Genomic DNA, 27,010 nt, shown 5'->3' with positions numbered 1-27,010 from the left:
GAACTGTGGATACAGAAAGATCAAAAAGATGAAAATGTTTTTCCTCTCCTGAAAGAACTGCTGGTAAGAAAGCTAAGCAGCCATTAGGTGGTGCCTAGGAATTGGTATAGAAAGGGAAGGACTTCCTACCTTGTGTATTCAGTTTTGCAAAATAACCAGAGGCACGTGTATACTTACATGCATGTTTATCTGAAGAAGTTGTCAACAATAGCCTAGCAATATCTATAGCGAGAATGCATTGTGCAGAAATAAATCAACACACAAAATCAGACACTACATTGAAAGAGCACATAAAATGAGTCTTTTTTTAATGTATGCTAAAATATGCCTTTTGCTATTTAGGTTGAATAAATTAAACTGCTACTTTCCATGTAACCCTGTGACCTCCCAGGGCTTTTATTTTCAGTACAGTGTCTTGAAAAAAAAAAGACATTTCCCTCAGGATCCTTAAGTTCTTCTGCTATGAAAGATCTGAACTGAGATAGCTGGAGGCAAGAAACAGCACAGTTCCCAATTATGATACCGTTCACTGTAGTACTATTAGAAAAGTTCCATTTAATTTTCATTCCATAAACATCTCCTGTTTAAATGGCTGAAGATTTCTTTTGCTAGCAAATTTTTGTTTCATTTTGTGAAATGCGTGGTCTTGAGTTTAAACTATTATAAAACTGTATATGTCCTGTGTTTAAAATGTAACTGATTAACAGAACTTGTATCTCATATTAAACTTATATTTCTGATTTCATTGCCTAAATAAGACATATACTCTGTTCATCTCTTTCATTTAAACTTAAGACAATCCTGTAAAAGTAACATATATGCTAAAGATCTCTAGGGTTCAGTCACAGTGGACTGAAAGCATCTGATGTCTTCTGAACATGGTTTCTGAGCGGTGTCAGGTAGAGGTGAGAGATCACCTGAAAATCCTGAGTCTGAAGGACTCTGTCAAGAAATTATAGCCATATATTAAATCACATAATTCATATGAGTACTAAGCACCAGTTGGCTCAGTTGTCACTGCTGAGGTGATGGCTAAGAATGAAAAAAAAATGATAGTTCTTTTTCTCTGAAGGACTTCCTGGGAACTGAAATATTTGATATACATGAATGACTTCCTTTGTTTCTTATGCTTTGGAGTTTAATACCATACCATTTCTTCTGTTGTATTACCCTGGCATTAAGAATAACTTTTTATCATCCTTTCTGCACAATAAATCTATACTTAATCTACATCCCTCTGTCTTATGGTGCATTTATATGCAGGTAAACTACAGACCTGTATCTGAAGAGAGAACAGGTATTTCACTTGGTGAAAACATTTATAATGCAGATCCCAGCAAACTAAGAAGGAGAAATTATCCTAAGGATTCAGAATAAGTATTTTCTAACCTTTTCTAAACATATCTTAAAATGAATTATTTTACCATTATTTATTTCATACACAGTGTTCTTTGTTTTTCTAAAATGTACTTTAATCAATATTTCGAAAAGCAGACTGTACAGTCAGGACAGCTCAGTGGTGTGCTTACTGCAGCCTATTTTCTTTCAGTTAAGACCTTTTGGTTACACACTATTGGAGGATATATATTTTCATATCAGGCTCTGAAGGATGTGATGGTGTAAAATTATGAATATTACATTAACAGAGAGGACAGACAGTGGGACAGAAGAGGAACTGAAATATAAAATCAGGTAACTTCAATGTGAATGTTTAAATCATAGTCATTAATGAGGAAAGCACCTGTGCCAGAGTTTCCACTTCAAATCTATTCTCATCATCACTGGCAGAGGTGCTGATAAGATGTCATGAGTTAAAATAGAAAGACGGGAGAGGGTAGCTGTAAACCTAGCTCTTTCCCTCACGAAACACTGTTGTTAAAACAACTGCCATAGTGTTCCAGACATGATAATTCTAAAACTGTGAGACATATGGGAAAAAATAGCTTTGTTATCAACATTTTCAAATTGAGACTTTTAAACAGATCTTTATTTTGTGTGTTAATAAACCTAAAAAGCTAAGACAGAGTTGACACCATATGAACACGTAGTAGAAGTTCTGTGGTTCCTCTGTAAAAATGTCACGTATAATGTGCTCATAGGCTTTTTTTAAACCCATACCTGCTTCTCTATGTTCCTGGCTTTTGCCTACACTACAAAAGGTTTCTAAACTTTAAAGATCTTCTCTTTATAGACACTTTCTAACAACTAAAGCACAGGTTCACTTTCTGCTTGTCGCAGGAAAGGGAAAGGCCCATTAGATGGCTTGTCACCATATTGTGAGTCTAAAGAAATAGAACCTGTGGCGATGGGATAAGCTGGGGCTGACTAAAGGAACTCTCAGGTGAGCAGCTGGGTCATTCAGGCAGGGCTGGCTTTAGGCATAAGCACAGAAAGCAGTTGCTTAGGCCAGAAATTCACAGGGGCAGCAGAGGATCTTCCCCAAGACCATCCTCCCCAAAGAGCTCCCTTAGTACCAGTTGGCTGTGGACTCACTACTTATGCCCTTGGCCCCAGTATGCATCTGCCTTTAGTTCTGCTTCCATGCTACTGAAGAGGAAGGCCCGTGCAAGTAGAGGTATTGTCTCCAGCAATGAAAAGTAGGAAGATGGCATAGAGTTTTGTCTTTCCCCTTGCCTTCCCTTCTCCTCCTTGGTTTGGGCAGGGGGAGCTGAATCCATCCAGTGCTGTTCTTTTTGGTTTCCAAAGAGCCTTTTAAGAATTCAAACACAGTTCATTTTTCTTCCCTAATGGAACAATTTTCTGCTGGAAAATCCTGTCTCATCAAAACAAAGAATACCGTCAATATTTTGACAGAAAATTACTGAAATTTTAAAAGGTCAGAATTTTTGGATGTAGTAATATTAGTGGAAACAAAGTACAGATGAAAATTTGTAATCTTAAAAAAAGCATTTTGTAAGTATGAAAAACTTCTTTTTAATATCAGATTCCTTGAAAAATCCTAAGATGTCAATATTTTTCCTGATTAGAAATGAAATAAAATTTTTGGCCTGGTATCTTCTGGTATCTGACTTGTAGCAAATATCGTTATTTTGAAATCACCTACACCATATGGGGATAGTTGCACTGGTTTACTCATAACTTCTTCTATAAAGTCTTGTATTCAGGATTTAGTCACAAAACTGAGCTAGAAACAGTTTTTATGGCCTTTCCAGAGATTCCTGAAATGTGTAAGAAGTGTGCTAAAAAGTAATCCTGAGATTAATACAACTGTATTTTGGTTGAGAAAATGTCTTCACTTTCAGCTTTCTCAGGCTGTACAGAGAAGGTAGGAAATAAAGCAAAAGTATCAAAATTATTGTCTCTAAACTAAATTCTGGTACTTGGCCAGACACCCAACCTGTATTAGAGTAAGAACTGCTCAAGGAAAATTGTGCTCCAATTGGACTATAAAGGAGACATTCCAAACCACCACCAAGGCTTGAAAGGCTTAATGAATACCTGAAATGACCAGAGTGGTTTTTCCTTTAAATGTAGCCGTATAACAATATATAACTCAAATTTCAGGTTCTAAGAATGAAGTATCCAGTTACAATGCTTCCAATCCATTTCCAGCTTAAGCATTTCAGGTCCATTAGAAATCTGACATTTCCTTATTTTGTCACAGTTACTGAAGTCAACCGAACGACAGGCTGGGAAGTCAAAGGTAAGGATAATTTGAAATTTGAAATTATATAGCAATTTTGACCCAAATGAGTCCATGGCAAAACCCAGTAACTTCAGTGAAACAGGAATCATGATCTTTAAAGGTCCCTGCGTAATAACAGAAGCCAGAAATCTTTCTGAGTATTACCCTAAGAAAAGCGTCCCTTTTCCCCCACACTGTTACTTTTCTCATGTCCATGCCTTCACCATAGTTTGTGGTTACAGTGGATTCTCTACACAGTTATTTTGCAATATTATCAGGAATCTTTTTCCCCTTGCCACTCCTCATGCCTACAAAGAGGCTATACTGAACTAAATGACAAGGCTGTGTGCAGGAATCCCGAAAACGTCACTTCCTGGGAAAACTGAGAACAGTGTTTGCAATGTGAAGAAGAAAGGGCACTATACATGGGATAAACCAGAGGCTGATACATGCTGACTGATAGGGGAAGGCTTTCAAGGCAGTATAAGACAGGAAGGAGAAGGATAGTAAAAAACACTGAGAATATATTTGGCTTGAGGAGGGAACCAAGTTGTGTAGGACCTTGCAAGTGTAGAGTTTAGTCCTTTAGCAGGGGACATGGTAAAGCAGAGATTTCAAACTAGTGATGGGTATAAGCAGCATGGCAGGTGAGAACATAAGCTAAGCACAAATCATTTCGGTGTGCTGCAAGGAATCAGGAGAAATGCAGTAAATAGAAAGAGGCAGCTGCATGAGTGAAGGAGGGAGATGAGCATGATTGCACCCATGGATTCCTAGGTGAGAAGGTCAGGGAAGGGATTTAGTGCTCGTCCATGTGATATATAAAAGGCAACAGGAAAGCATAAATCATAATCCCAATGATGTGGGATTATGAGAAGTGAGAAGCACAGAGGAAAGCAGGAAGGGATCAAGGCTGCAGCTTTACTGACTGGAATTAGTCTTGTTTTCCTTTATCTCTAGTTGCCCTAGAATTCTCTCATGCCTGCAAAGCACTGTGAGTTCTTTAGGTGATCAGGGCTCTAGGGTGGCAGTGTCAGGGGACCTCAACAAATGCCTATTGGCAGCTGGCAATTCTGTTGTCCCCATACATATGCAGTAAATCGAATGACTATGGTATCATATATTTTAAATGCTAGAGAATGTCTTGAAATCAGTGAGCCTCAAACACCTATGGAGGCTCATAAAAATCAGAAGACCCCAGAAGTCTAACAGGCAACAAATGGAAGTGAGGAGACAATCAGGCCCACAATTTTTCCATGCACTGCTGCAAGAGTGTGAAGAATGCATCTGACACCTCCTGCTGCTGCTTATATACTACTTGGGACAAAGGAGCAGCAGGCTGGATTGTTTATCCAGCTTACCCTCCAGTACTGGACTCCCTAGAGCATCACCCCACACAGCTTTCACAGCATCCCGATCCAGCTGCTGACCCAAGATACAACTCCATGGCTACTGAAATATCTCAGTCAGTATGAACAGCACCTGCAGCTGCCTGCAAGGAATTTGGGCTTGTTTTGTAATGGATCTTAAAACTGTCCAGCACTGGTGATGCTCCATCAGACTGAGCTGGAGCTTATGAATGATGACTCAGGTATGGACCCTGCATGACAGGCTGGGTTTTTATCCTCTTTCTCATGAAGCTTCACTTTATATATTTGGAGATATATATATACACACACACACAAAAATATATATATACATAATCTCTCACAGTCAGCAGCTTGCTCTACTGATCCTTGAGCATTGTGTTAGAGACAGGATTCCAAACAATCTCAAACACCACTGTCAGTGGTGAATGGGAGACAGTGCTCAGTGCTTCACAAGAATCAGTTAGGGGAATAGTTAGGGAAAAAAAAAAAGAAATTAACAAATTCTCTTTCCCTATCTGTCTGTGAAACCAATAACTACATTAGGTGCCTTCAATATATCTGTGGAAAATAAAAAATTGAAAATATTTTTGAAAGGTTTTTTTTTTTAAATTTTACAGGTATCAATGAAATGCCAGGAATGTTAAAACTAAAAGACTATTCAGGAAAAATACTCCAGACTAAAGTCTATCATCCAGAGTCTATGTTCTTAAACATATCTGTAAGTTTATTAATTTCAAAATAAAATAAGTATTATGACCAGAGATGGGTATAAACCACAGTTCCAGAACTAAACACCATTTACCTTTGAGGCAGTTTCAATATGAATTGAAATATCTTTTCAACAACATATTTATAATTTGGGCCCATATCTAGATGGGATAAATTGGCATTTATATTTTATGCATCATGTAATATTTTAAGGTGGTAGTCCCAGAGACAATGAAGGAAAATTTTGATGAGTCTTTTGTGTATGAACCTTTGGAATAAGTTGCTTTAGACATCTTGTTAAAAATCCTGCCTTTTTTAACTAACCAGTTTATTCTATGCACTGTCACCTAGATTTTTTGCCTTAGAAATATGACCTATTAATCTGTGTGATTACATTGACATATAGATTTTAGAAGAATAAGTACGCCTTATTTGAATTAATTGAATGATACTAGTTGACTTTGAACACGTTAAACGCCTCTATAGAAGCTGCCTTCTCCTAGTGCGCTGCCTGATGGGAATTATAGTCTGGGCCCGTATCACCTGTTTAGAGCTGAGCTGTGATGATGAGACTACATCTCCTGCAGCGGAATGTGGTCCTGCTGCCCAAACTAGGAAACTGCACTTTTATTTTGATCTGACTTATAAGGAAACCTTTCCTATCAATTAAGAAAAAACAAAATATGTAAAGAAAACAGTGACCCAGCTTTCAGTCTGCTTGATAGCAGGCCTTTTGTGAGCACCAGAATGCAAAAAGTACCCACCACTAGACAAAATTGATAGTCAGCTGAAGGTCCTTATTTAAATCTTGCTTGATTGCCTTTAAGAGCATCATAGCTCTTAAGCATGTTCCTTCCTAGTCTTACTTTTGCTTGATTTTATATTCAAAATTCAGCAATTCTTATGGAACTGATTGAAAATGGTGTCAGATGTTTCTGCTCAGCAAAGCTTACATTTTGTTTAATTTTTTTTTCTGCAAAACAACGAATCCATCAATGACGATGATAATTTCTTTTAAAAGGGATCTGGACTTTTCCATTTCAAAGTACCAACTACTCCTGGACTTTCCATTGTCATCTGTTTGATGAATTTCAGGTACCATAAATAGAATGTAATTGATGACGTTTATAGTCACTATAGGTCATTGTGTCACTATAATTGAGTGTATTTTAAAATAACAATCATACCTTTTCATATGAAAAACAAGTGAGCTACATCAAAAGCTTCACTTGTGTGAGCCCAACCTCAACTCTTTTGTTGAACAGTGTCCTGATCACATATTTGGCCATTTGCAGAATCAGTTTCCCTCAAATACGGTGTTACAGTTTTCTAAACATGGTAAGCTGAATCAATCATTTTGGTCAAATTGAAACTCCATCTGGACTGCACCTGCCAGTTACACAGAGATCTGGAACCCCTGCAGCTCTGGTCTTGTCCCTGGGGCCTGTCATGGCTCTTGATCTACCTACTCTTAGAGCACACTTCTAAGGGGAGACAATCAGCACAAGGATTGCACAGTAACTCCCACTCAGTCTCCAGCCCTCTGCCTACCTGCAGAGAAGTTTCCAATAAAAGGTACTGCTGGCCTGTGACCCTTGTGACCCCCACACAGGTTTGCATGCTTTTAAAAGGTCATTATCTTTGTTTCTCAGTTGAAAAATGATAACACACAAAGATCCATGGGTCTTTGTGGATCCATGGGGATCCACATGGGGGTTTGGGGCTTCATGATTCAATGTTTTATAAAGAAATAGATGTAGATACAGCCCTTAGCCCAAAATACCTGTAGTCAAAGAAAACACAAAAAAGGTAGAATAAGGAACTAATGAAATGTATATAATTCTAGCTCAGTTTTTTATTTACAAAATACTGTGTTGCCATGACACAATTGATACCTACTATGTAAAAACATCTTCTTTGACATTCTGCCACTGAAATTGCTTTCCTGTGGTGACCATCCACCTTCTACCTTGCAACCTCGCGATTTTATTCTGAAATACTGAAGCAGGACAAAATTTTTGCTGAGCACCCAGATTGTTTGCATCTAAGAGAAAAGATCATACTCTTCTACCTCTGTGCTGAGAACAATTTGGGTTTTTTATTAGAAACTATAAATTCAATGCATTAAAACTTTGATATAGAATTGTAGGAATAATTGAACAACAGATATTTTAAATGTTTTGTGTTTCAGATTTTACGTTGATGATGCTGTGACATTTTCTAAAAAAAACCATTTTATTTGGATATTAGCAATTGTATTATTAGTGGGCAATATCTTTGTAGCAACTCTGAGACAAAATTATGATGGAATCATAAAGAACAAAGAAACATAAATTCAGGGGGAACAACAAAGGATCACCATTACAAACTTCAAATACTGCAACTGTTACTTCTGCCTAGGTGGAGGAGCCGTGCTTTCAAATTACGTAAAAGGAGATACTCAAAAGATAAATTATTTATTCCCCTCCATGTTTATTGAAACTCTTACAGATGCTTTATGTTAAAAGTAACTCCTGATTTGATAATACATTACTAATTTTCTGAAATTTTTATTTTTACACATGTAACTTCTCCATTAGAATTTGAGTTATCATTTCCAAATTGTTTTTGAAGTCTCCAGAAAGTATATGTTTACAAGATTTTTTATGCATAAGATTTCAGAAAATGTAAAGAATTCTCTTCTCACCGTACTGTTTTAGTCAGTACTAAACACAAATAAACAGGTAGAACTGAGATATATTCTTATAGATTGACTCACGATTATTTTCTCAGCTTCCATCACCAATGAAAACTGTACACCTCATAAATAAATCCTGCATGTTAATTAGTTTAGACAATTGTGAGTTAATATTTAATAACTATTAAGTAATTTCTACATAGTGAGAAGCTGCAGTGATGATTAATGAAATGGTGTGCACTTACACTGCCTTTGGTAGCAAGGTCCAAGTTTGCTCTTAGTCATATTTTTTTAGGACTATTTATTAGTCCTGTTTATATAGGACCATCCCTAGTCCTACTGGCATGCATCAGACAGCCGCACAGCAGAGGCCTTAGGGCCCTGCAGCACCTCTAACTGCATTCACACTATACTTCAACGCACTGGGACATGAAAGCTGCCATACCCCCTCTGCACCTCACTGCTGCAGACCTCACTAGCAGGCACACCATTCCCAAACTTCTTGCTCCTGCACATCTGCTGATAATCCCCTCATGCCACTAATGCCTTTGCCCATTAGTCACAGAAAGTCTCTGACTTAAGAGCTCTGCTTTGAGGCTATCCATACTCTCTGCAAGAGAGACTGGTAGTAGATCAGTACATTGGACTAGTACGTTGGACTTTAGCATTCATGTCACCTTGCAGCAGAGCATTTCATCACTTTCTTCAATGAAGTATGAAAAAAGACCTCTTTTTCTTCTTTTGACCATCCCACCCACTAGCTGGACTTCTTGCTCCTCAGTTCTCATACTGGAGAAGACATTAAACAACTGACGCTTGCTGACTTTCTTCATACCTTTCAAGATGCTACAAATGACTGCCACATCCTGTCTCTGGCATTAGCCAGAGAAAAGCCAACGTGTATGGAAAATCAGGGGACTAGGCTGGGAATGTAGAATCAGGAGAATTTCAATGTGACTACTGAGGCACACCCATTCCAACAATTTAGGTTGTTATTTCTAGGTGACAATAAGAGCAAAAACTCCAATTTTGCATTTGGTCTACTTAGCTTCACTTTTGGCTACAGAAGAGAAGTGATGTGAGGACAGTGTGCATTTCCCTCCCTAAATGCCTAGCCTCTGTTACTGCGGGGCTCATCCAGAGATCACAGAGCCTGGGTGTCAGGTTCTCACCTCTGCTTCATATGCAAAATGGAAGATACTAGAGCAGACTTAGATAATTAGTAAAGTAATCTCTCTAGTAGTTAGATGTGCTCCCGGTCTGCCTGCTAGTCATAGTACCTAGTCGCAACCTGTACCACAATCGTTCCTGCTCTATGCAAGTCTCGAATTATTTGCATTTTTAAGGCCATCGTTGTCATGTACACTGAAGTGACTCATAACTTCTAAAACAGAAAAAAATAAGCCTCCATTTGAGTTGCTGTCAGTGCAATGGCTGATTCTAAACCACTTCCTTCAAAAAATTTCCTCCTTTTTTTCCAGAACATTTTTTCAGGTTTCTCACTTTTTTTTACATTTATTACATTTTATTATGTACAGAAGTATTGTTAGCTTCACCGGCTTTTGTCCAGGAACCTGATCCTAAATTTACATAGGTCCAGGCCAGTCATCCCAGATGACTGCTCTAATTAAAGTATCAACATACTGAGACTCTGTGTGTGTGTATGGATGAGCGTCTATTTGTGTCCATGTGCCACTGGCTTGCTCTGGCGCTGACCTGGTCTTTCTTCCTTTTCCACCTATGTAGCTCTTATTTAGACAAACTGGAAACAGTTTTAACAGTGCCCACACCCACCCTGGGATGTGCCTAAGGTAATGAGGAATTTATTTTAATGAGAGTATTGCATTGGTTAGTAATTTTTTTAGGTGATTAGGTGGATACATAATAGGAAAATGGGGCTAGTTTTTTGTCTTCTGGATTTCTGGTAGACTTTCAAAGCTTCTTAGAAATAAGGTTATAACTTGGAGCTCATACTTCCTGCCTCTCTATCCATCATTTTCTCAAAAGACCACCAACCATGTGGGTCTAAGAAAAGCCTGTTGCAGTATGAGTTACAGATAAAGTACTGGAAATCTTGTACAAAAAAAAAAAAAAAAAAAAGGGATACATGGGAGCAAAAGTTAGCAATAGGAAGTCTGCCATAGAAAAAGGAAAAAAAGTACTTAATAACACCCTACAAACAAGGTTTACAAATACAGTCAACATGCACAATAATAAATGTAAAAATAGAAATATGCATTGCATAGGACAGCTAGCATAATTCAGATGCCTCAGAGTTCCTCTCTCACAAAAACGGGAATTTTCACTATCAATCAGATGAATAAATGACCCAGACATGTTCTCTGCATTCAATAGCTTCAGCAGTGCTTTGAAGTTCTTCAGTCTTTGATGATGAGGGGTGATGAAGATGATTAAGGGGGTGGAACATCTCCCTTATGAGGAGAGGCTGAGGGAGCTGGGTCTCTTTAGCTTGGAGAAGAGGAGACTGAGGGGTGACCTCATTAATGTTTATAAATATGTAAAGGGCAAGTGTCATGAGGATGGAGCCAGGCTCTTCTCAGCGACATCCCTTGACAGGACAAGGGGCAATGGGTGCAAGCTGGAACACAGGAGGTTCCACATAAATATGAGAAAAAACTTCTTTACGGTGAGGGTGACCGAACACTGGAACAGGCTGCCCAGAGAGGTTGTGGAGTCTCCTTCTCTGGAGACATTCAAAACCCGCCTGGACGCGTTCCTGTGTGATATGGTCTAGGTAATCCTGCTCCGGCAGGGGGATTGGACTAGATGATCTTTCGAGGTCCCTTCCAATCCCTAACATTCTGTGATTCTGTGATGAGGTCTACATACTTAGATAAAGTGTAGCATTTCCAGAGAGGCATACAGGAATTCAAAACAAATACAGCCCTTGCACAACTATGCAGTTGCACAGAATTCTTAAAAGGAAGCTCTGCTTGGAGGATTAGGGTCTTCTCAGCACCGTGAAATTTAATATGACAATATGGGTTGAAAGAAGAGAGATGACATTTCTGGTAAGGGGATTCATATGCACATTATGTAGGAGGAAGAGTCACAGAATTTTAACTGCTGACCTACACAGGGTCAGTTTTGTGGTTCAGGCACAAGAACAGGGCTACTGCTTCTAGGGGATCTGCGGCAGGATGTGAAAACTGAGCAGCGGCATCTGAGGCGTGATTCATTGGGTGTGCTGCAAAACAGTGCATGCTGCAGGGATCCGAGATGTTGAAGTGCAACAAATGGATCTGCAAAAAAAATAAAGTTCTTCAAGGTGCTCCTTTCTGAACCTTTTCCATTTCTTAAAATCTTTTAACAATGAGGACACCAGATTTATAAACATGGCATTAAAGCTACTTTTAGTACTGATGTTATATTCTTCCACAGCTTGCTAGCTTACAATATACCCCAAAGGTATTAGATCTTACAGACACAGCATGATAGAAGAAGTTTGTGTTAGATTACTTGTTCACTATGCAGCCTAGCATCTGTCAGAGCTGCCTTACTTACTATTTATTACCATAGGTGTGACCTTGTATTTGGCTGTATCTGAATGGTCCCATTTTGAAGCTGTAAGTCAGAGCACAACCAGGCCATCCCCTCACCCTGGCTGCCTGAGCTGCTCATCCATCAGCTCTTGAATCAACACTGTTTACAGCTCAGAATTTTAAGTTAAAGTGTCATTGTTTGCCTTAAAAATGCAGTGATGACTGGGAGGTGCTTATGAGCTCAGATATTTGTAAAGCTGGAATAAGACAGCAGCAGCTGCCAGTAGCCTTCACAGCTGTCCCAGGCTAAGCCATTCCTTTTTCTCCATCAGAGCCTTCAGTAAGTGAATCTGTCTGTTTCTGACCACTCTGTCCTCAGCTGTGTGTATAACTCTTCCAGGCTGAGTTATACACAGTTTTTATTCACAGAAATTTTACATTGACTTTCCAATCATTACCACAAATCCTAAATAGCATCAGTCCTACTCTTGATTTCTGCACAGTCATCCACTGATCGATAATTCCTTTTGAGCTACGCCGGTCACCCCATATCTGACCCACGCAGAGTGAGCTTTCTTCATAGAGTACAACACTGACTTTCCAGAAGAATACCTGAGAACTACCCAAGTATATTATATCTGCACCATTACCCTTAGGAGCAAACTTTGCAATTTAACAATAAATTAAACAACATTTTCCATAAAGCCATATCAGCTGCTACTGCCATATTCCCATCTTGTAATTCCTTATTGCATCCTGTATCAGCATTTATTGTCTGTGATTGATGTCAGGTAAATCAGTCTATTATTATCTGCGTTCTCACTTGTCCAATTTGAATACTTATAGTCAGTCTTACTGACTATACTTATACTTATTTGAATACTTATAGTCAGAATTTCTGCAACAATTTGAGCTTCATTAAAAATTAATATGGTTTCATGCTTCCTGAGATCACACATGTAAACTCCTTTAGGACTCTCAAATTCACATTCTTTAGGAACTGTGTATTTTAAAATATTTCTCTCTAAGAAAATTTGTTCAATATCCTTCTTAATAATGACCAGGAAGGCACTTAGTCATCATCATATGATACAAATACATCACACATTCTTTCAAGTGTAGAACAAATTTATTTATTAAACAAACTTCTTTGTATCAACATTTTTTTAAATCTAGATATAATAGGCCTATAATAGTGTTAAGGTTTACAAAACTTGAGCTGTTCCTAAAACTACCAACCATGCATATTCCTTGATGTTCTCATCCATTTTTCTATGCTTCATAACTTGTAATGATTGCTAGGTTTGCCTTTTTCCACTTCTTGTACGTATTTGATATTTCAAACTGCTGTGTTCACTTCCCCACTAACTAGAAATGTATTTTTCTGAATCTCCGCTCTTTCTTGATCACAATATCCTGACTTCTTTATAGACGTCTTCGTCTTTATAGACTCCCTCTACTTTGATACAGTTTTTCTATGTAATTTTTCTTTTCACTCAAGTCATTCATTTTCCACAGCTTTTTTGGGAACAGGTCAAAACATGTCTTGGGAACAAGAAGACATAGCCAGTGTCCACGTGTGTGTATATAGGATGGACTGTAACCTTGTTTGCACATACTGAATGTAGCCATATTGAAATACTCAGGCAAGCACTGACTTTCATTCTAGCAATTATCTTCACCATAATAAAGTATGAAGTTGTTAGTTTCCCTAATATGATCTTTTTTGGTCAGAAAATCATTAGCTAGGATTTTTAGGAACTCTAATAATGCTTTAGTGCATAGCTCCAAGTTATATGTCTGAAGTTCCTCATAATAACAACGTAATTTTCTTTCCCAAAATTATGAGCAGATATTGAAAGAAAAAGTTATCTTGTTCTTTAGTCTTGACTGCTGTGTGAGAGACCCTCATTGGTAAACCCATTTTAGCCTTATTCCTATTACATTGATCCATATGCAGTTACTTTGCTATGAATATGAGAAGTGTAAAACTGTATTCAAGACTCCATTTCCTCATTTATTACTCAATCCCTGGTGGGCCAAAACCTCTGCCAGGGCAAGGTCCTTGATTACTTACAGGAACTAAGGCAGTCTAACCTTTTAACTCCGTTAAGAATGGCCTCTCAAGACCCTGGAAGATATTTCCTTCTGGACACAATCCTTCAAACCTCTGGAAATGGAGAGAAGGAATTGAGATGTGACCTGACACACTTTTGCCTCTAACTCATGACTAAGAAAAATAAACTGAGTGGGTTTTTTCTTTCACACCTTCTTTCCAGCCTGGGAAGTTGCCCTCAGTGCCCAACCGTTCTTCTGGAATCACTGGGGTGGAGATGTTTAAAAAAAATAAAAGCCCTTGGCAAATATAATGAGAATTGGGATAAAACCTGACAAGTGGGCACTATTGTTGGGCTGAGCATTGTTCAGACTGAGATCAAAATAGCACAAGGCCAATGAAAAGAAGCTGAACCCCAAATTTTCGTAAAGCAAACTATGCAAACTGAAATCTCATTGAACTTCTTTTCAATTCACAAAAAAACCTGAAAGAATCAAAACCGCAGTGAACAGTGGTCTATGCTTAATCTGATGGCCACAAGAGGGTACAATTTGTAAATTGTGAATGAGTATAACAGTCCCGGGGAAGTTTCTCTAAGTGACATCAAACTTTTTTGAAGTCACAAAAATCCATCTCCAGAACTGCCTAAGAGAAATTCTGGCACAGCCCCTCCCCAGGCGCATCCCCGCGGGGGCTGCACGGGTCGCCAAAGGAAGGCGATGAGCATCTTGCTGTGCACGTGCTGCGTGATGGTGTCCCTTCAGCAAGGCCTGTAATCTGCAGTGCTCAGACAACTGAATCTTTCCAAACCTTTCACTGCATTAGCCAAGAACACCATACCAAGAACAACTCAGCACAACATACCTTCAGCTACCTTGTGACGCGTAATTAATTCTGGGGTGAAAGCTCATAATCTGTGGGTTTGGCTCAAACCAGCCCCAGTATAACTCACTTTGACAAACAAATATCAACACTTATTTGAAAGTATAAAATAAAAATAAATCGATCTAATTGAGTATATAAATTGCAATGAGCTCCCATGTACTAAGCATATCTAGAATATACTCTGAAACGGACCCTCTCATGCAGTGGTGTGTCTGTGGGGTCCCAAATGCACTAGTGTTTTTGCATATTTTAGGGAAATCTGTCAAACATATGTTCAGATGTTGGCAGCAGTGGCAAAAGCAGAGACTCGACAGCTTCTGTTTGTTATTGCAATTGTTAGATCCTATCTATCTCTGTCTGCGGAGATCCAACAGCCGCTCAACCAGGAGCTGTTTAACTTTTGGATCACTCAGCTATGCGTGACAGGAAAAAAAGGAAAGAAAAAAAACTCTTTTGCGAGAGGACCGCTCCAGCTGTGCTCAACAAAGCAAAGACACCCCGAAACACGGTCCCAGTTGGAACCCAGGGAGGTGAGGGGCGGTGGCAGCTCCCCGAGGACCCCTCTGCGCTGGGACCCGGGGCCGCGCGTTTGCCCCCCCGCCCCGCCCCGCGCGGCGCGCGGCTGCCGGCGGCCCCTGCCTCCCCGCCGCGGTACCTGTCACCTCCCGGCCCCGGCAGCACCCGGCGGTGCGAGCGCGGGAAAAGCCGCCGCCGGGCGCGGCGGGCAGCGGGGGCCTGGGGCGCGCCGCCCCTCCGCTCCCTGGACCCGCGGTAACGGCCCGGGCCCCACGCCTGTCCCGCCCGCGCAGTCCAAGAGCGATCCCGGCAGGGCGCTGCGTGGGGGCGGTGCTGGGCGCGGCGCAGGGCGCGCTGCTGTACAACAGGGCTGCCAGGACCTCCCGAAGCCCAGCAGCGCGTGCTCGCCCGTGGGCGCGAGCGCGTTCCCAACCCGCTGCCCGCTCGGGGCAGCTGGCCCTTTAAATGCTGGCGGGCGGCCCGTGCCGCCGCTGGTTGGGAGACCCCGCGCCTCCAGTGAGAGGTGAAACCAAGATGGCGGCCGCGCAGTGACTGAGGCGGAGACGGAGCCGGAGCCGGTGGGAGCCGGGCAGAACGGACCGCGCTGCACCGCGCCGTCGCTGCTTGCCCTCTCGGCAGGGCAGAGCGCCTCGCTGCCTGCTGGGCTGCTGAGTGCCTGGAGCACAGCCACGTCGTAGGGCGTGCTGAGGAGTCGGGACTGAGTCGCCGCAGCACTGGGAGGAGGAGGAGGAGGAGGAAGAAGAATATGGCGGCGGAGTCGGGCTGGGAGTGAAGCCGCCGCCTGCGACGGGAGCCCATGGGGGAGACGGGGCGCTGAGCCCGCCCGCCCGCTTCATCCCGCCCCGGGACAGGCAGTGCCCGCAGGCCCCGGCCAGCCCCGGCGGGAAGGAGGGCGGCTCCTGGAAGCCCCGCGCTGACGGACGGCGAGCGAGGGGCTTCGGGCCTGGGCAGCTGCTGCACAATAGAGCCGATCTCCAGGCCGGGGCGAGCGGCCCCTCTCCCGCCTGCTTCCCTCCGCCTGCTTCAGCCCGGCCTCGCCAGTCTCCCGCCTGCTTCCCTCGCAGGGCCCCGGCCTCCGGGGTCGCCTGCTCCTGTCACCCCGGGCGGCTGCCCGCTGTCGCCCGTGCCATCTGCTGTCCACTGCTGTTTCTACTCCCGTGGATCCACTTCTCCAGGATCCCTTCTTCACCGCCTCTCCTGCCTGCCCTTCACCCTGCAAAGAGCCTCTCTTCTCTCTGCGGTTCTCCCCTGCGTAGGCTTACTCGCTTTTTGTGCAGCGCCTGACTGTGCCTGGAGCAGCTCCCCTTTCACATCTTCACCTCTTCTTGTTCCCCTTCTTCCCCTGCGCCCCCCAACCCTCTGTTACCCTCAATAATGAGGATCTCATTGGAGAACTGAAGAGGAGTGAGAAGAGCTTGCTTGGCGTGCCTGTGTGGGGCTGCTACCTTCTTTCCCGCTCCCCTCCTTTGAGGGGGGCCTAGCCCCCGGCCAGCCCCCTGCTCCTCCAGCAATTGCACACCAGAGTGGTGGCTGTGGTGTGGCAGGCGGCAGGATGACTGACACCCGGCGGAGGGTGAAGGTTTACACGCTAAATGAGGACCGCCAGTGGGATGATCGAGGCACAGGGCATGTGTCCTCTTGCTACGTGGAGAGGCTGAAGGGCATGTCCCTGCTAGTCAGGGCAGAGAGTGATGGTAAGTGTGTATGTCTGAAGGTACCATCTTTCCTCATCCTACACAGAAAAGGAACTGGGCTTAGCTTTGTGTCAGTTGCCTTAATGTTTTGCTGTGTAATTCAAATGTGATTCCTAAAAGCAAGTAGGCACTAACCGTGGTTCATTTGTGTTAGGCCAAGTGAAAGAAATGGAAGATTGCCATCAAGTGCAAGCATAGTAGGCACTTGGTTCATAGTGAGTACACAGTGTTGCATACAAAATACGTTCAGTCTTGTATGGGTTTGGATATCTAGTGATCTATCACTACATGCCCAATGTACTCCAGTTTCAAAACTGATCGTTGTGATGTAGCCTTGCTTAGATGTTTCTGGAAATTGTGCCTTCATGAAAAGAGTTGTTCAAAACTTAGATCATGTTTTTTAGGATAAATTTTTAAACGGTTGTTGGATGGCTAACACCCCCCCCCCTTTTCTTTGGTAGCAAGAATTACGCAAGACATTCTAAAAGCTATCAACAGTTATCTAAGTACAGTTGTTACAGTCGTAAAGACGATACAGTGGACAGAACAGCATTTTCAGAGATGCTTTTTTTAAAATGGAATGGTAGTTCTCAGGCCTTAGGCAGTTCTAGATCTTCCTGTAAATAAATTTAAAACGATGCATTATCAACCTCCTTCACAGTTTCTGATAACCTATGATAATAGTATAGGTTGAGGAGTAGTATCTACCCCTGTAGCTACATGTTTGGGCTAGTCTTGATTATTGGTTAAGTGAGTTCACGACTTCTGTGATCAGAGTAGATTTTAAAATGTATACTTTGCAATATCTCGCATGTACCATTTTGCTAGTAAAGTCTGTCAGTGCATGACTTACTACTTCATTACGTATATACTGAATCTAGTGACTTGTAGATGTAGTTGTAGCTTGTGACTGTCAACAGACCTTGTAATTTTCTTTATTTGGCTTTTTCATTGTAGGAACTAGGATGAAAAGCAACTTGAGAATCATTAATTCTTACTGTTTGAGAAAGTTCTGACAAACTGTACAATAATTTCTACAGCAAAGATCATAAACTGATATGGAGGAATCAAACTTTCATCTGAGCAGGATTTTGATAAATGAGCTTCAGACAAGCATGAATCTCAGGGTTTTGTAGTTTCTTGATTACACTTTAAGAAGTTAAATTGATACTTGATTTTATTTATTTTACACTGAAGAAGGTGCATTTATGGTTTGGCCAACTTCATAGTGTAAGAAAAAGCATTCAAAATGGAAATAGACTTAGTTTAATTTCAACATGAGGAGGGGAGGTGAAAAGAAGGTTATCATGAAATTTTTAGGCTAATCTTTACTGCATGTTTTGTTGTAGATGCAGTACTTGCTGTCTACATGGCTGCTGTGCTCATGTTTAGAAACTCATGTCTTTTATACACTAAACAATTCCTGATTTTTTTTTCTTTTTAGAAAAGAAAGCAAAAGAAGTGCAGTTCCTAACCTGCTTGTGAAGAAATAGCCCATTCTAACTAAAATCCCTTTATTGACTTTCAGTGGGATACGTATGCTTAAGACTGATTAGAACCTGAATTGGGCTGTTGTTGCCAGCTTATTTGTTGTAAAACGAACATCTGTAAGAAGGAAAATAATTTGGTATAAATGATCCCAAAACAAAGATGAAGTCATTACTTTGTGTTCCATAGCTAAGATACTCTAATCAAAGCAGAACTGGCTGAAACTTACTGATTGCAGCTAATACACAGAAGTATATTTGATAGGATACACACATTAGACTCCTCTCAAACAGATACATGTACTTCAAGAGTATTGAATAATATACAGAGCTTAAGTTCTTAATTTAGTAGGTAGTATCAGTCCTGGGTAAATGTGCACCCTATTAATAGGCTAGTTTTTCTAACTTGCTTGTGTAAACACCTCATAAAATGTGATTTATATTTTGTTTACTCCCAGTGTCAATTGTTTGTGGGCTAATTTTGAAGGCAAATAGAGTCATTTTTACATGTGAGCAAATGGTTTGGAAAAAGGTAACACCAGACGTGTTTTAGACACTATGCAATTTGTGTGTTCTTGTGCATGCTTTTTTAACTAAATTAAGTAGTTGACTGTGATTTTTTTCTTTTTCTAGTTATCAAAAACATACTGAACCTGACCTATACGCCATTTGCCTTCATGTTTCCATTGCGTTCTTGTATTGTCTTTCTTTGTCAGCTCCTCCTCTTTCCACAATGAAACTTCTTCCTTCCTCCTTTTCTAAACCAGCTTTTCCTAGCATTTCAGCTGAGATTCATCCTGTGCACACTGGCATGTTCTCACTGACTTACTGCAGGAAGCTGACTGAAAACCTCGGGATCTGCCTGAAGCTGAAGGCTCTGTTTCCTGAGTGGGGGAGGCCGTGGGGGGTGTTAGCAGTAGTTCCTCGTGTGTATGGGAAATTCCCACTCCTGTTAAAGGGCCAGTTCAGCTGTGTACAGAGCAACGGCAGATTACCAGAGGAGCAGCCAAGTTCAGTTGGCTTACCATGAGGGCTGGCACATAGTTCAGTCTTTGATTGTGCAGCTGTGGCTTGGTGTAGCTCCGTGGCTGCTTTGCAAGTGGTTGAGATGTTATGGCAGGGTCAGGGTGTTCAGATAAGGGAGCTACAATCAGTATGTCAAGTCTAAGGTAAGCTATCAGCTGGAATTGAAGCAATAAGAACTGAATAAGAGTGCAATTTTTTTATCTATAGGAGTGTTTTTTTTCTTGGGTTGATGTTTTTTTTAACACCATCTTAAAAGAATTTAGAGCAAATGAGTGATTTGTGTTGCTGAGATGTTGTTAATGCTCCCAGGCACTAAACTTTAAGAGTCATTGCAGGCAATTTGGAGTGATCTATTACAGTAGAGAAATATCATAAACTGCTTTCAGATCAGATATGCTTTGAAATAGAGAATTGTATTTCTTTTTTTTTTTTTTTTACACTTAAACAACTGTTAACTTTTTTACTTAAAACCCTGAAGAGTTTTTTTGTGTGATTCCTAGTTGCAGTGTGTTCTACTTGAGTTGCAGTAGAGCAATAGTGAACTCTTGCAAATGATCACCTTCCACATGAGCTTCTGTGTATAATCAGAAGCCTTTGATTTCTTACCTTTTTCCTCATGTGGCATTTTAGGCTGCTGTGGCCTGCCTCTTTCTTAAAATATCTGTGTGCTTCTAGATTTTCACTGCATGGTTTCAGACCTCTTTTTGTTTTTGTTCTGAGCCCAGATGACTGGAGCGACCTCTAAAATGAACTTTTCTGTTCAACTAACTTGGGTTAATGTGAAGGCTTAAACTTTTAATTAAAGCTTACTAGTCCTTTAACTAAACTTTTTGTCGAGCTAAAATGAGCTCCCCTATTGGAGGCCATATTTGCCAGCTATCTTTCAGGAACTATCTAATCACTTTTATTCAGAAGCTGTAGTTTGCCACTTTTGCATTCTGTATGTTAATGACTACTGCCACAGGGTAGGCATCCACATTGTTGTTTCTTTAGACTAGGTATCAGTAACCCCTTAATACTGGCAGAAGGCTTAGCCAAAAGTTGACTTAAGTTTGCTCAAACTCAAGGGATTAATTTTATTTATTTATTTTTAGGAAAGCAACACAGAAAATTTTGTGGTTATGTACTTACCTTAGGTTAAAATGAAAAAAACATGGGGGATGGGGGGGATTTTTGTTTGTTTTCTTCTGGTTCTGCCCTCTACATGATGTTTGGGTGTGACCTTCCAAAAATGTGTTAGACTGAGGAACAGTCTCTTGTGAATGCAGAGTGCATTCTTGGACCTCGACACCAAGCTGGGTGGGAGTGTTGATCTGCTGGAGGGTAGGAAGGCCCTACAGAGGGATCTGGACAGGTTAGATAGATGGGCCGAGACCAACGGCATGAGGTTCAACAAGAACAAGTGCCGGGTCTTACACTTCGGCCACAACAACCCCATGCAGCGCTACAGGCTGGGGGAAGAGTGGTTAGAAAGCAGCCCGGTGGAAAGAGACCTGGGGGTGCTGATTGACAGACGGCTGAACAGGAGCCAGCAGTGTGCCCAGGTGACCAAGAAGGCCAATGGCATCCTGGCCTCTATTAAGAATAGCATAGCCAGCCGGTCTAGGGAAGTGATCATCCCTCTGTACTCGGCACTGGTGAGGCCGCACCTTGAATACTGTGTCCAGTTCTGGGCCCCTCACTTCAAGAAAGATGTTGAGGTGTTGGAACGAGTCCAGAGGAGGGCGACCAAGCTGGTGAAGGCTCTGGAGGGTCTGACCTATGAGGAACGGCTGAGGGAGCTGGGGTTGTTTAGCCTGGAGAAGAGGAGGCTCAGAGGTGACCTTATTGCAGTCTACAACTACCTGAAGGGAGGTTGTAGTGAAGTGGGAGTCGGCCTCTTCTCCCAGGCAACTAGCCATAGGACAAGAGGACACAGCCTCAAGCTTGGCCAGGGGAGGTTCAGGTTGGACATTAGGAAGCATTTCTTCTCAGAAAGCGTTATTAGACATTGGAATGGGCTGCCCAGGGAGGTGGTGGAGTCACCATCTCTGGATGCATTTAAGAAAAGACTGGACATGGCACTTAGTGCCATGGTCTAGTTGACAGGGTGGTGTCAGAGCAATGGTTGGACTCGATGATCCCAGAGGTTTCTTCCAACCTGATTGATTCTGTGATTCTGTGACTCTGAGCTGTTTCCTAAGCTTCTGTGGATTGGTTTCTGTAATTCAGAAGCAGCAGAACCGACTGCAGAACTTAAACCCCTGTGTGTGTCTTGCAAAAAACAGCTCTTGGATTGAAATTTTCATTTAAACATAAACGTGTTTATACTGGTGAGGAGTAATGAGCGATACTGTACCTCTTGTCCTTTTGAGGAAGGACCCACAGAACAGTTTGATGGGAGAGGAGCAGTATTCTGTATCAGCAGGTCTCCTCCATATGCGTATATGTAAACAAGTCTGCAGATTTGTTGTTTAAGGCTACTGGATTAGGATATTTGATGTTCTCTAAATATCTTTGAAAATAGCATTGTATATCTGTATGTAATCTCTTTGGAGCAAGTGTTTCCCTGTACACGCATTTCTTTCACAGCACAGACCGGTGTTCTAACAGAAAGACCCAGCTGTGCTGTATTGCATTACAGTGGCAAATCACAGAATTCTGCAAATCAATGTTTTCTTCTTTATAGGTGGTTTCAGATGTTACTTTCTGGCACCAATGTTTTAGTTACCTTTACAAATTCATTCAAGGCTATACTTCAGAAAATAACTAGATTTGCATAATTTTGGGGGGTTTATTAAAACCATAGCTTGTATTAAGGTGAGTTTTCAGGTCTTGCCTAAATTTGAATTGAGTCATTGGGTCAATGAAGATAAAATTTTTTTGGTATATTTTTATAAAGTAAACTGGGTAGTCTTAATGTATTGTAGGATAGTACCAAGAGAAAAAGACCTACATAGAAAGTAATTGCTTATGATAAGTGCAAGAGTAAGCATCTTGAACTGTATTTAGGAATCAATATTGATACTGACTTTGAATAGAGAACTTTATTTGCGGTATGTTAGATTTATGTAACCTTTTTCTAAAGAATATCTTTGTGTTACGGTCATCTGTTACTGTTGCGTAGTTCCCAGAAGCAAGTAACAGAGCCAAAGACTGCCTCATACTGGGAAGGGGCCTGATCCTGTAAAACTTTCTGCGTGAAAATAAACTCACTGAAGTAACTAGTAGAATAGTCACTGGTTTTGCATTGTTGAATGCTTTTTGGGGAACAAATTGCGCAAATGGAGCATCAGATTCTGCAGAAAGATGGATTCGGGGCCGTTATAGAGCACAGTTTAGGCTTCAGTATGTTTCTATCTCCAAATTCATGTTTTTCTAGTTACTGTCTGGAATGGTGAGGAATAAGTTGAATCATGTGGTAATGAGAAGCAAGTCAAGCCTTATAAGGCTTGATTTGTCTTTCCTGCAAGCATCAGGTTTAGTAGAAGAGAAGAAATGCTCTTTTGTGATAAGTCCAGTAAAGAGGTCATTCTCTAATGTCTGCTTCTAGCCTGGAAGATGAAATGTTTGCATTCAATTGTCTTCAAGATTCTTTTGTTTAAATAGTATTTTGTCAAATGTGGTGTTCAAGTTATGTATGATATTCTGCTAATTTCCATATATGTAGATCTCTATTCAGTACTTAAAATATAATGTTGAAATTAGAAATTGCTTTTAGTTCTTAGAAGATTCTAATTCGTATTTGCTGCTATTAAATATTTCTAGACAGTGAAGATTTTTCTAGAAGTTAATCAACCAAGTTAGTAGCACAAAATAATGTTCTAAAACTTCATGTAGTTGAAGCTGAGGCTTTGAAACTGAAAGTAAGATTGAAGTGAAATACTGCCTATCACTGATCGTCATGGAGAAGGGAATGTTGTTTTTAGATGTTCACTAGGCAAACCCAAAATTCAAAGCTTGAGACCATGGCCTAAGTACCACAGTGTATTGGATTCATCAGTAAAGCTCATCTTAGATGTTTTCCTTCTCTTTCCTGCCTTATAGTTTGTGATTTTTATTTTTTTTCTTTAGTTATTCTGTCACACTTAAGCAAATAAGCTGCTTTGTTAACAGAGCTGATGCAGATTAGAAAACTGGAAGAACCCTTAAAAAAAGAAAGGGTAGTATATGTGGGCTGGGGGGGGAGATTGCTTTTTCATTGTGTCTTGTTTTCCCTTGAGGGCTATTTAGTTCAGTTTTGGTGGATTGTATCTTAGTTTGTAAACAGCTCTTACTGCAGGGGCAATTGAGAGGGGGCGATAGCTTCTCAAGCCAACTTTATTAGTGAAGGCTGCTTCTTGTAGAACAACAGACTTAGAAATTGGGAAGAAGCAGCCATCACAGGTAAGTTACTTTGTTAATTAAAAAAAAATTAATTGTATCTGATTATCACATACACAGTAAGCTAATGAATATCAAAATCCTTGGTAAAGCTTCTAAATTCATGAAGTAATAACCTTTCTTATCAGACAGCAAACTGTTCTGATAATTATGTAATTTTTAAATGATACACCACTCTTTCAGCAAGTGAAGTTCTGTGATCTGGTTCTTCAGTCTCTCTTCCCTGGCCTCCCCCAACCTAACATCTTCATCAGTGACGTAGACAGTGGGATGGAGCACACCCTCAGCAAATTTGCAGATGACACCAAGCTGAGTGGTGTGGTTGACATGCCTGAGGGATGGGATGCCGTCCAGAGGGACCTGGACAAGCTTGAGAAGTGGGCCTGTGTGAACCTCATGAGGTTCAACAAGGCCAAGTGCAAGGTGCCGCGCTTGGGTTGGGGCAACCCCCAATATCAGTACAGGCTGGGGGATGAAGGGATTGAGAACAGCCCTGTGAAGGGCTTGGGGGTACTGGTGCGAGAAAAACTGGACGTGAGCTGATAATGTGCGCTCACAGCCCAGAAAGCCAACCATATCCTGGGCTGCATCAAAAGCAGCGTGGCCAGCAGATCGAGGGAGGTGATTCTGCCCCTCTACTCTGCTCTCATGAGAGCAGTGCTGGCCTTATTGCGGCCTTTCAGTACTTAAAGGGGGCCTATAAGAAAGACGGGGACAAACTTTTTAGCAGGGCCTGTTGTAATAGGACAGGGGGTAATGGTTTTAAACTAAAAGAGGGTAGATTTAGACTAGATATAAGGAAGACATCTTTACGATGAGGGTGGTGAAATGCTGGCACAGGTTGCCCAGAGAGGTGGTAGATGCCCCATCCCTGGAAACATTCAAGGTCAGGTTGGACAGGACTCTGAGCAACCTGATGTAATTGAAGCTGTCACTGCTTATTGCAGGGAGGTTGAACTAGATGACCTTTAAAGGTCCCTTCCAACCCAAACTGTTCTATAATCTTCTATTAGTCAGTAGCAGTTCTTCAGGAAAGGAGTGTGGATTTTTTTTTTTTTTTGTAAATGTAACGTATGAGATTGTGGATGGTGATACTTTGTAAACAAACATTGCTTTGGGGTAGTTTTTGCTGTGGGTTTTATAATTGGTATACTCTTCAGATAGTAAAAACTAGCTAGTCATTGTTGATTCTGCTGTGAGGTTTGGAAGTACAATTTTCAAGTCCAAGTATGTTTTTCAAGCCCAAGTAATTTGTTTTCTTGTCCTGTCTTCAAGTTCTTAAGCTTGCATATTTGAGGTGCTTGAAGCCTTTTAGTCTTTCTTTAGCATATATTTTGTGAGGATATTTGGCAAATATTCTAGTAATATAAATATAAGACTGCCTTAGAACTGTAGCTGTGAAACTGAGAAGTTGAGACTTTTCTTAAAGAAAGTTTGGACTTTCCTTAAAGAATAAATTTAAGCAGGTAAATGAATGGAGAAGTGCCTGTTTAAAGGGGGCTTGTAGCCTTGTGTTTTAGTTACAAGACTGACTATGCAAGTTAATTTATCGGTACTTCTTCATGTATGTTGAGTGAAGCTCTGCAGATTCATAAATTTAAGTCATGGCTCTAAAGAGTCCCTCATGCACTGGCATTTGTGCAGCTGAGCAGCAAGGAGGATGAGGGAAGCGATTGGACCAAAAATAAAAGCAGTTTTAAGGATTGTTTTCACCTAGATCAACCCTCTGAACCATTTAAATGTGACATGCATCAACACTAATGCTTATGCAAAAGGAAGGGCAAGAAGACAGACATGAGAATGGAATTGCTGTTCTGTGTCTTAAATCAGTATAAGCACCTGTGAAATTGTTCCTAAGTTTATCATGTCTAAAGTTTTTTGGTATTGGCAGTCACAATGGTTGCTGCTCTAGGCATTAGTTTTAGATATGCTTTCCAGCAAACTAAAATAAGTGTTTTAGCTAAACTTTAAGAGCAAATACCACATGATTAGCAAATTTTGTACAAAACAGCTGTAGGTGATCTATGGAATGGCATTGTGATGCTTTCTGTGTGCTGATTTTTTGCAGTCTTTATAATCCCTAAAAAATTTTCTGCAGAAAAGTCGTTACTCAGAATAAGAAAGAGGTTAAAATTCCAGTCCTCAGAACACTCTTGAATGTTCTGTACTTTGTGAACAATATCTTCGAGGGAAAAATGAAATAAAGCTGTAGAATATGGGTTTAATGGGCTTATTGTTGTGAGGAAAGTTGTTAATACCTACTTGAGGAAAGAGTGGTCAGAAAATTCATGTTGAGACTGGAATTTTAGTACACATGTAAATAAGTGGAACTTTTTTTTTCTAGGCTCTCTTCTTTTGGAGTCCAAAATTAACCCGAACACCGCGTACCAGAAGCAACAGGTAAACATTTTTTTTTTCCTCACGTTTAAAGGCAGGTTCTTTAACTTCAGCAATACAGTCATTTTTTGCCTCTATTGCAAATTACGTTGTATGTTCTTGAACCAAAGATAGGAGGCAAAGTAGTTCTCAACATTTTTGTGCATTCCGTGATACATGTGTGTTATTTCTCTGCATTTTTTGTGAGGTTATATAGATGACTTGCACTCTGGTTTACACCAAAAAACGCTTTGGGAGAGAAGGGCAAAGCATAGTTATAAAAATCAAAAAGTAGCTGAGGTTCCTGAGGATTATAGTATCTGAAGCTTAATATCATCTGGCTTTTTTTCTTCTTTATATTTCAGATACTACAACTTTCAATGTATTTTATTTAAGAGAAGACTAGGAGGCTTTAAAGCTATTTACATGTTTACCTTTGTTTGGCTTTTACTTGGAAGATGGATAAGGGTTGCTACTGCTTCAAAGCATTCTGTATACCTAAAAGCAGCTTCTCACCTCTAATTTACACCTTGCCTCAATTATTTAAGCCATACTTTGTGAGCCCCTAAAGAATGCCACTGAGATGGGCGAGAAGTGAAGCGTAGGTCCTGCACTTTATTTGCTATTCTTATCTCACAAATGCTGGGAATTACCGTTGGAAGTTTAGAAATGCTGAACTAGAT

At 40.8% G+C, this 27,010-nt stretch overlaps 1 protein-coding gene across 2 annotated transcripts in view; it reads left to right on the top strand.

The window, feature by feature from the left end:
- Window positions 1-15,848: 15,848 nt before the first annotated feature.
- Window positions 15,849-27,010, top strand: part of PPP4R3A (protein phosphatase 4 regulatory subunit 3A) — a 54,297-nt gene continuing 43,135 nt past the window's right edge. For both annotated transcript variants that reach the window (XR_011047908.1, XM_068397502.1), the window contains exons 1-2: window positions 15,849-17,076; window positions 26,296-26,351. Coding sequence is in view for 1 of the 2 variants with exons in the window: in XM_068397502.1 (XP_068253603.1) it covers window positions 16,935-17,076; window positions 26,296-26,351 (198 nt within the window). In the remaining variant the exon portion in view is untranslated. The remainder of the gene's footprint in view (window positions 17,077-26,295; window positions 26,352-27,010) is intronic.

The sequence above is a fragment of the Nyctibius grandis genome, chromosome 4 (genome assembly GCF_013368605.1).
Source record: "Nyctibius grandis isolate bNycGra1 chromosome 4, bNycGra1.pri, whole genome shotgun sequence".
NCBI lineage: Eukaryota > Metazoa > Chordata > Aves > Nyctibiiformes > Nyctibiidae > Nyctibius > Nyctibius grandis.
This window is presented reverse-complemented; position numbering and strand designations above follow the sequence as displayed.